Source organism: Suncus etruscus, chromosome 5 (assembly GCF_024139225.1).
Source record: "Suncus etruscus isolate mSunEtr1 chromosome 5, mSunEtr1.pri.cur, whole genome shotgun sequence".
Lineage (NCBI taxonomy): Eukaryota > Metazoa > Chordata > Mammalia > Eulipotyphla > Soricidae > Suncus > Suncus etruscus.
In genome coordinates, this window is record NC_064852.1 from 79,471,003 (window position 1) to 79,481,983 (window position 10,981).

At 40.1% G+C, this 10,981-nt stretch overlaps 1 protein-coding gene across 1 annotated transcript; it reads left to right on the forward strand.

Moving 5' to 3' along the window:
• On the forward strand, nt 1–844 carry LOC126009031 (ADP-ribosylation factor 1-like). The gene has a single exon (XM_049773361.1). The coding sequence runs from the start codon at nt 44–46 to the stop codon at nt 587–589; it is 546 nt and encodes a 181-aa protein (XP_049629318.1). The 5' UTR covers nt 1–43; the 3' UTR covers nt 590–844.
• The last annotated feature ends 10,137 nt before the right edge of the window (nt 845–10,981 follow it).

The window sequence follows — 10,981 nt, forward strand, 5'->3', positions numbered from 1 at the left end:
GGGGTTTTCTTCTGGCCAGTGTTGTCTTCACCAGTCTACAAGTATGGGGAATATCTTTGCCAACCTCTTCAAAGGCCTCTTCGGCAAAAAAGAAATGCGCATTCTCATGGTGGGCCTGGATGCTGCAGGGAAGACTACCATCCTGTACAAACTGAAGCTGGGTGAAATTGTGACCACCATTCCTACTATAGGCTTCAACGTGGAAACTATGGAGTACAAGAACATCAGCTTCACGGTGTGGGACGTGGGTGGCCAGGACAAGATCCGGCCCCTGTGGCGCCACTACTTCCAGAACACACAAGGTCTGATCTTTGTGGTTGACAGTAATGACAGAGAGCGTGTGAACGAGGCCCGTGAAGAGCTCATGAGGATGTTGGCTGAAGACGAGCTCAGGGATGCAGTCTTGCTGGTGTTTGCTAACAAGCAGGACCTCCCCAATGCCATGAATGCGGCTGAGATCACGGACAAGCTGGGCCTGCACTCCCTGCGCCACAGGAACTGGTACATTCAGGCCACCTGTGCCACCAGTGGGGTCGGGCTCTATGAGGGATTGGACTGGCTGTCCAATCAGCTCTGGAACCAGAAGTGAGCCAGCACTCTTCTCTTTTCCCTTTCACCCCCTCTCCACCCTCGCTTTTCTCTCATGTGGCAAACGTGCGCCCTGTGGTGTGAGTGCCAGAAGCTGTCTCCATGGTTGGTCACAGTGTGCTTCACCATGCTGTAAATGTGCAGACGCAGCCTGCAACCGGGTTTTTATTTAATGTAAATAGTTTTTGTTTCCAATGAGGCAGTTTCTGGTACTCCTATGCAATATTACTCAGCTTTTTTTATTGTAAAAAGAGAATCAACACACTGTTAGTACTGGGAAGGGATTTTAGGCACAAGCAGCCTCCAGGAGTTGCTGTGTCAGACAGGCTTGGCGCACCTTCTGTAGGCATCAGATCTGTGTTACAATCCATTTGGATGTTGGTTTTTAACCCAAACTCAGTGCATTTTTTAAAAAAACAATTAAAATACAAGATAAGGCAAACACTTGAACACAGAAAGGAGAAACGTGCCTAGTGTAGATTCTGCAGTAAGTTACGGCCTGAGTGTGGTCCTGTTTCCTGTCGGGAACGTGAGACGATCCATTCTGCATGGTCACAATAGGGCCCCTGTGATTTGCTGTCTTGGGTCATCCCGTATCCATAGCGTTTGTGCTTGTATTTGTGCTTAAAGGGCCATCCGGGAGATGGGCTGGGGGCTCTGGCCAGCTGCTCTTGGACCTCTCGCAGGGACCCAGGCCTTCCTTTGGGTCAGCATGGCTGGGAAGCTCTGGCCAGGAGGAAGAGTCCTGCCAGACATCCCCAGGCTCACTCCGGGCTGGCTGGGTCTCACCAGCAGGAGTGTGGGCGGCAGGCAGGGCTGGTCATCCTAGAGCCACGGCCCCCTCGGAGCACCCGCTACATGTGCTTTCACTCCCTCCGCCTGCAAGGGTCAGATTTGCCATCGAAAACAACGACCTCGCCTTTTTTCTTTTGTATTTTGATAAACACTGAAGAAGCTGGAAAAAAAAAAAAAGATCAAGAGGATAGAAATTTTGCAGACTACCTTTGCTGACCACAAGGCTCTGAAATTATTTGTGAATTCCAAAGGGACTCAGAATAAACACTTTAACACCTGGAAGTTAAATAGCCTCATACTCAATAACCAGTGGGTCTAAGATGAAATCAAGGAGGAAATCAAAAGGTTCCTGGAAACAAATGACAATAAAGACACAAACTGTCAGAACTTAGGGGACACAGCAAAAGCAGTACAGAGAGAAAAATTTATAGCTTTGCAAGCACACATCAGGAAGGAAGAAGGAGCTTATCTGAGTAGCTTAATGACACAGCTAATAGAACTAGAAAATGCTCAACAAAAGGACCCAAAAATAGGAAGACAGAAGGAAATAACAAAGCTGAGAGCAGAAATTAACGAAGTGGAAACCCAAAAAACAATCCGAAAGATCAATGAAAGCAGAAGTTGGTTCTTTGAAAAAATAAACATGATTGATAGACCACTGGCAAACCTAACAAAGAAAGAGAGAGAGAGAGAAACTTGATAACTCGTATTAGGAATGAAAAAGGAGAGATCACTACTGATATGACAGAGATTCAAAGGGTAATAAGAAACTACTTTGAAAAACTCTATGCCACTAAAAATGAGAACCTGGAAGAAATGGATAAATTCTTGGACTCTTATAATCTTCCACGTTTGAAGGAAGAGGATGTAGCATATCTAAACACCCCCATCAACATTAATGAAATTAAAACGGTAATCAAATATCTGCCCAAAAACAAAAGCCCAGGTCCAGATGGATTCACTAATGAATTCTTTCAAACTTTCCAAGAGAAACTACTACCAATCCTGGCAAGACTCTTTCATGAAATTGAACAAACGGAAACACTTCCAAAAAGCTTTTATGAAGCCCACATCACCTTGATACCTAAACCAGACAGAGATGCTACAAAAAAAAAGAAAATTATAGACCAATATCGTTGATGAATACAGATGCAAAGATCCTCAACAAAATCCTGGCAAATAGGATTCAATGCCTCGTTAAGAAGATCATCCATTACGATCAAGTAGGTTTCATCCCAGGAATGCAAGGATGGTTTAACATCCGTAAATCTATCAACATCATACACAACATCAATAACAAGAAAAATAAAAACCACATGATCATATCAATAGATGCAGAGAAAGCATTTGATAAGGTCCAACACCCATTCTTGATCAAAACTCTCAGCAAGATGGGAATAGAAGGAACCTTTCTCAATGTAGTTCAGGCCATCTACCACAAGCCAATGGCAAATATTATCCTCAATGGAGAAAAACTGAAAGCCTTCCCTCTAAATTCTGGCACAAGACAAGGCTGTCCTCTCTCACCACTCCTATTCAACATAGCACTGGAAGTACTTGCTATAGCAATTAGGCAAGAAAAAGATATCAAGGGAATCCAGATAGGAAAGGAAGAAGTCAAGCTCTCACTGTTTGCAGATGACATGATACTCTACTTAGAAAACCCTGAAGACTCTACCAAAAAGCTTCTAGAAACAATAGACTCATATAGCAAGGTGGCAGGCTACAAAATTAATACACAAAAATCAATGTCCTTTCTATACACCAATAGTAATAAGGATGAAATGGACATTAAGAATACAACCCCATTCACAATAGTGCCACACAAACTCAAATATCTTGGAATCAACTTAACTAAAAATGTGAAGGACCTATACAAAGAAAACTATAAAACTCTGCTCCAAGAAATAAGAGAAGACACACGGAAATGGAAATGCATACCCTGCTCATGGATTGGCAGGATTAACATCATCAAAATGGCAATACTCCCCAAGGCATTATACAGATTTAATGCCATTCCTCTAAAGATACCCATGATATTCATCAAATAAGTGGATCAGGCACTTTTGAAATTCATTTGGAACAATAAACACCCTCGAATAGCTAAAGCAATCATTGGGAAAAAGAGTATGGGAGGAATTACTTTCCCCAACTTTAAACTGTACTACAAAGCAATAGGTATCAAAACAGCATGGTATTGGAATAAGGACAGGCCCTCAGATCAGTGGAATAGGCTTGAATACTCAGAAAATGTTCCCCAGACATACAACCACCTAATTTTTGATAAAGGAGCAGGAAATCCTAAATGGAGCAGGGAAAGCCTCTTCAACAAGTGGTGTTGGCACAATTGTATAGCCACTTGCAAAAATTTGAACTTAGACCCCCCATCTAACATCATGTACGAAGGTAAAATCCAAATAGATTAAAGACTTTGATATCAGCCCCAAAACCATAAGATATATAGAACAGCACATAGGCAAAATACTCCAGGACATTACAGGCATCTTCAAGGAGGAAACTGCACTCTCCAAGCAAGTGAAAGCAGAGATTAACAGATGGGAATATAGTAAGCTGAGAAGCTTCTGCACCCCAAAGGAAATAGTGCCCAGGATACAAGAGTCACCCACTGAGTGGGAGAAACTATTCACCCAATACCCGTCAGATAAGGGGCTAATCTCCAAAATATACAAGGCACTGACAGAACTTTACAAGAAAAAGACATCTAACCCCATCAAAAAATGGGGAGAATAAATAAACAGACACTTTGACAAAGAAGAAATACACATGGCCAAAAGACACATGAAAAAATGCTGCACATCACTAATCATCAGGGAGATGCAAATCAAAACAACTATGAGGTACCACCTCACACCCCAGAGAATGGCACACATCACAAAGAATGAGAATAAACAGTGTTGGCGGGGATGTGGAGAGAAAGGAACTCTTATGCACTGCTGGTGGGAATGCCGTCTAGTTCAACCTTTATGGAAAGCAATATGGAGATTCCTCCAAAAACTGGAAATTGAGCTCCTATATGATCCAGCTATACCACTCCTAGGAATATACCCTAGGAACACAAAAAATACAATACAAAAACCCCTTCCTTACACCTATATTCATTGCAGCACTATTTACCATAGCAAGACTCTGGAAACAACCAAGATGCCCTTCAACAGATGAATGGCTAAAGAAACTGTGGTACATATACACAATGGAATATTATGCAGCTGTCAGGAGAGATGAAGTCATGAAATTTTCCTATACATGGATGTACACGGAATCTATTGTGCTGAGTGAAATAAGTCAGAGAGAGAGAGAAAAACGCAGAATGGTCTCACTCATCTATGGGTTTTAAGAAAAATGAAAGACATTCTTTTAATAGTAATTTTCAGACACAAAAGAGAAAAGAACTGGAAGTTCCAGCTCACCTCAGGAAGCTCACCACAGAGAGTGATGAGTTTAGTTAGAGAAATAACTACATTTGGAACTGTCCTAATAATGAGAATATATGAGGGAAATGCAGAGCCTGTTTAGAGTACAGGCGGGGGTTGGGTGGGGAGGAGGGAGACTTGGGACATTGGTGATGGGAATGTTGCACTGGTGATGGGTGGTGTTCTTTACATGACTGAAACCCAAACACAATCATGTATGTAATCAAGGTGCTTAAATAAATAAATTAAAAAAAAAGGTCTTCCAAAAAAAAAAAAAAAGAAGGCCTGAGAGTTTGGCCTACCATATGCTCTGCTGAATTACATATCTGAATTTAGCAATTGTTTCCTTTGAATTCTGGCCAATAAAGACTTTTGATGATTAAATATATAAAAAAAAAAAGAACTGAGGGTACTTCTTTGAGAAATTGTTCATTTCTTCTCCCATTTATATTAAAATAATTTTTATTAAAAAAAGAAAGAAGGGAGAAAGAAAGGAGGAAAGTAAGGAAAGGGAGTAAGGAAGGAAGGAAGGAAGGACAGAAGGAAAGGAGGAAAAAAAGAAGGGAGGAAGGAGGAAGAAAGGAAGGGAGGAAGGAGGAAGAAAGGAAGGGAGCGAAGAAAGAAGGGAGGAAGGAGGAAGAAAGGAAGGAAGGAAGGGAGGGATAAAGGAAGGAAAGGAGGAAGAAAGGGAGGAAGGAAGAAAGGAAGGAAGGAAGGGAGGGAGAAAGGAAGGAAAGGAGGAAGAAAGGGAGGAAGGAAGATAGGAAGGAAGGGAAGTAGGGAGAAAGAAGAAAGGAAGGGAGGGTGGGAGAAATGGATGCAGGTAGGGAGGGAGGGAAGGAAGAAGAAAGGGAGGAATGAAGGAAAGAAGGGAGGGAGGGATGGAGGGAAGAAGTGGGGAGTGAGGGAGGGACGAAGGGAAGAAGGAAAGAAGAAATGAAGGGATTAAAGTGCTTACAATGCATGTGGCAGGCTCTGCCTTGATACTAATCTCACAGACACCACTGGAATTGACTGCTAAGTGCAATCCAAACAACCCCTTCCAAATGAAATGGGTATATGTATGAAAGGTGGGATATTCATGATATTTAAGAGAAGAGGGAGAGCTTGAGCATATTGATTTCCCAGAATCAAGATGCCATCCAGAGTCTAATCACATTTGCTAATTTCCAGGAGATCAGAAACTTTAATAACATACATGGTGGGTGTTACCCCCCACATAAGAAAACACACACCAGATGTGGCTTTTGCCTTCCTGGTGCAATGTCTAATTTTCCTCCCAAGAATTATCTGCCAAAAGGTTCGTTCAGAGAAGTCAATTATTGACAATTTGCGTGGATTATTGGCTATAATTCTAACATGGCTGTGACATTATATTTAATCTTTACTATTATTTTTTTGAATTTTGTCTCTTTTGCCACTATAGAAATTCAGCTTTAGCTATCTTGCAGTCATTAAAGGAATTTCAGTACCAAAGCAAGCTGCTAGAAGTTCCCTGCTGGCTTAGCATATTTGCAATTTAAAGTCCAGCCAGCTCTTTCTTTCTGTCAGCCTTCTCACTTCCTAAGGCCAAGTCAAAACATAACATCTTCAAGACAATGGTCTTCTCTCCCTGCTTTTGAGCTTCAAAGCAGCATGATTTCTGTCTTGGGAACTCTCCCTGTCACTTGAATACCTGCTTGAAAACAGGTTTGGTCAGTGTAAAATTGGATTATTTCACTCGGTATAATTATTGTATCCCTTTCTTTAGTGTTATTCTCTTTCTATTACCAGATCATAGGAAATGGGTCTTAGCCCCTAGCTAGAATACTATTTCCCTCAGGTTAAGAATATTTGTTATCAGGAGTAAACCAGAATTCCTGCCATCCCTTTAATTTACATCAGTAATGACACCTAGAGCCAGGAACTTCTTTGGTATGTAAGAATTTAGTCTTCCTTTTATCCTCTAACTCCTAACTGAAACCTATTCTATTCTAAGGGTACTAAATACCCTAAGCTATGTGTATTTGCTCTGAAATGAAACTATGTACATTGCATTCTTTTCATGTTATGACTGCCTCTCTTTTCCCTTTATATATTCTATTGCCTGTAGATTAAAAGTTGTTGTACTCTTGCCAGAGATGTGTTGACCCCACACATACTGCGTGTGGTATCATTATTTCATATTTCATATTTGTCCACTTCGTGTTTCTGCTTATTCCCAGAGAGAATTTATCTGACCCACTAAGGTTTTGCTTAGGGACGCAAACACATTCGCAGCAGGTGGGGGTTATTTTTACTCTGAAGGTATATTGTAACTAGTGTATAATGAAGCTTGAAGTTATTCATAATTAATTCTCTGTCTTTGATTTTCTTGGATTTTAGGTTTCAGACATCATTGTTCTCACCTTTTGAAGTATATAATATCTGAAGCATTAAATACTCTTTTGGAAAAAACCTATTAAGCTTCTTTGAATTATAGAGGACCGTGTAAGAGATATATGGTCAATAAATAGAAATTGATCAAAGATTGGAGGGCAAGAAGTGCTATTATTTTAAAGGACCAGTACAGTAGGAGCAAAGACATTTCTTTGAGGGGATAATAGAATGATTTAGGGGTTAATTTTGCAATGTCTTCACAATGGAATATTTTCCATAGTGGCAAAATTTTCAGATTCTTTCCTCATCTAGATCAATTGTTTATAACATTTACACCAGTCTTTTCCCCTTATTTTAATATCTCTAATAATCCTGATAAGACCACCTTGGAGAAGAAAGATTACAAAGACAATCAAAATACTCTTTCATTACATATTTTTACATTGCTATTTAGTTTAATACTTAATTTTTTATGTTTAATAACTTTTGTTTTCATTAGAATAACTTTCATTTTCATCTTCAAATTTTTAATTATAAGTTTCTGTTTCTTCTCTGCAGAAGAATTATTGCTGATCTAATCTTTCCTTTTTATAAACTAAGCTTTTTTTTTTTAATTCCTCCAACCTCATCCTGTTGAAGAGTTAACCCCTATCATTTTAAAAACTTATCCTATAGTAATTCAGGAATGAAATTTTATGAGAAAGTTTAAAAAAATTGAGATCAACAAAAGAACCTACGGGAGAGTAAAAGAACATGTAAGGAGCCTGTAGATAATTATTCCCATGATAGTATACTTCAAGTGCAGAGAAATCCTCTACCTCTTAGGCCAAGGAATTCCCTTTATAATCTCCCCAATATTTACTGTGCCTATGCAAAAAATAAAATAAATAAATAAAACCTACACTGTTAGTTTCTCTTTAGGAAAGGAAATAAGATGCAGTGGACAATACTACATAGGGTAGACACCTACATAGGTAGGCCTCATTACCACATTGTTAGTACTCAAAACACGTAACCTATATGTATCCTAAACTGCTCCAGCAATTATCTAACCTATCATCATTTAGCAATGCTTAACCCCATCACTGATAAAATGCCTAGAAACTGGAAAAGCCTCCCAACTCCAACACACCCATCCAATCTCTTTTTTTTTTTTTCTTCAGACCACACCTGTTTGATACTCAGGGGTTACTCCTGGCTAAGCTATCAGAAATTGCCCCTGGCTTGGGGGAACCATATGGGGTGCCAGGGGATCGAACCACGGTCCTTCCTTGGCTAGTGCTCGCAAGGCAGACACCTTACCTCTAGTGCCATCTCGCCGGCCCCAGTCCAATCTCTTTTGATTTACTTAATTTTTCTTGAAATTCTTTTTGGTTTTTTGGGTCCACACCTGGCAGTGCTCAGGGGTTATTCCTGGCTCCAGGCTCAGAAGTTGCTCCTGGCAGGCATGGGGGACCATATGGGGCACCGGGATTCGAACTGATGACCTCCTGCATGAAAGGCAAACACCTTACCTCCATGCTATCTCTCCGGCCCCCGATTTACTTAATTAAAAAAATTATTATATTTACTTATTTTTTGTTTCTCCTCTGTCTTATCTTTTGCTCTCCCTTCCTCTCTTTCCTAAGCTATACCTAAGCTAATTATCTTAATTTAACCAGTCCTTAAGAGCTCAGAACCATCCTATTAGGGTCAGATATCCAACAACACTTTAAGAATAGATCATTAATGCACATCTTCATGTGGGCATGAGTACATATAGAGAGGACTCCTCTATGAGAGCCGAACCTAAATTGTAAACAATGTATGCCTACAGTGTATATAGTCCTTCCTATATACTATCCCTCCTCCCACCCCTTCAGAGATCCTACTATCCCTTCACCCCCCAATCCCAATCCGATATCCTACCTTACCAATGCTCTTTACCCTCAGTTCTTAACCCATTAGGTATCAAGACCAACCTCCTGCCCCAATAAGCCATCACCCAACTCCCAAGCAAAAAGACACTCTCTCAGCCCCACATCTCATCCCCCGGCAAGAAACTACAACCAACACTCCTGCTGATTCATGCTTTGTGGCCCTCCTTCTCATCCCCCCAAATGTGGACTGTTGCTTGATACCAATTTCAGCTCCAGAAGGACCCCCCAGTGCAAGAACTCTACACCACCCCGTTCTGCTGCAAATCATTTTTCAAAGTCAACAAGACCATGGTCTGTGATGAAAATGTGCCCTGGATTCCACCCCCCCACAAGAATATCTCAAAAGACAATGGGGAAGCCTATATTTCCTTTATATGTTTAATACCTCTATAATACTACCTCTTAACCCATTTATCCCCAAATGTAAGGTAGTCTCCTGCATAACTTTTTTCCTTTAATTAAAAATTTTAGATTTGGCTAAAGAAACTGTGGTACATATACACAATGGAATATTATGCAGCTGTCAGGAGAGATGAAGTCATGAAATTTTCCTATACATGGATGTACACGGAATCTATTATGCTGAGTGAAATAAGTCAGAGAGAGAGAGAAAAACGCAGAATGGTCTCACTCATCTATGGGTTTTAAGAAAAATGAAAGACACCCTTGTAATAAAAATTTTCAGACTCAAAAGAGAAAAGAGCTGGAAGTTCCAGCTCACCTCAGGAAGCTCACCACAAAGAGTGATGAGTTTATTTAGGGAAATAACTACATTTTGAACTGTCCTAATAACGAGAATGTATGAGGAAAATGGAGAGCCTGTCTAGAGTACAGGCAGGGGTCAGGTGGGGCGAAGGGAGACTTGGGACATTGGTGATGGGAATGTTGCACTGGTGATGGGTGGTGTTCTTTACATGACTGAAACCCAAACACAATCATGTATGTAATTAAGGTGTTTAAATAAATTAAAAAAATTTAGATTTATCTTTATTTATATTTTCCTTTATATATATGTGTATGTATATATATATACACACACACACATCTATATGTTTATATATATTGTCATGTTTTTGTTTCCTTCTCTTCCTTAACTTCACTCTTTTGGTTCTTCTTGGTTCAAAACATACAAGAAAAAGTCTTGCCTGAGAAAAAACTTGGTCAAAACCAGGGCACAGGGGTGATAGAGCCTGACAATCCACCCCCAAATGCACCAGCAATATAATATAGCACCATTTCTTTTTGCAAAGGCATACTAAAGAAGGGGAAATTTTACATATAGAAACAAGCTCTTATCTACTAGGGATAAGAACACATATATTTTACAATATAGGGGCCTTTCTCACCTTGAACATATGTCATATGGTCCCAACTTAGACTTCATGTGATTAGACAGCGATCATCCAACCCTGATCTCAGACATAGAACCGACACAGTTCTCTGCAATAGCTCAAGGAACTAAACTCCCTCTGGGACATTCTTAATACTGCTTTGACACCAACATGTGCCAGTTTTGATATAACATCCTGACAATGAGGAAATTCAACAACTTGATCTAAGAGCAGGTTGTCTTATCTCACCACCTAACGATAAGATGAAATATGAAGATACATCATCCTATAATCTGTGCAAAAGCCAAGATCACTAACTACAGAAGACTGACTGTGACAACCATGACAGGGCAGAACTTATCCTGGGAACAATAAGAAAGACCCTAATCTAGGCTTTGGCTACAATCTGTATAGCAACCAAGATCTTTAATTCCATATATCTGAGTGAGACAACTGCAACTAAGCAGAACTTCTGGAAATGTAATGAAAGACTCTATCCTAGGCTTCATCCTAGGATCTGTGCAAAAACCAAGACCACCAACTACAGAAGACCGATTAA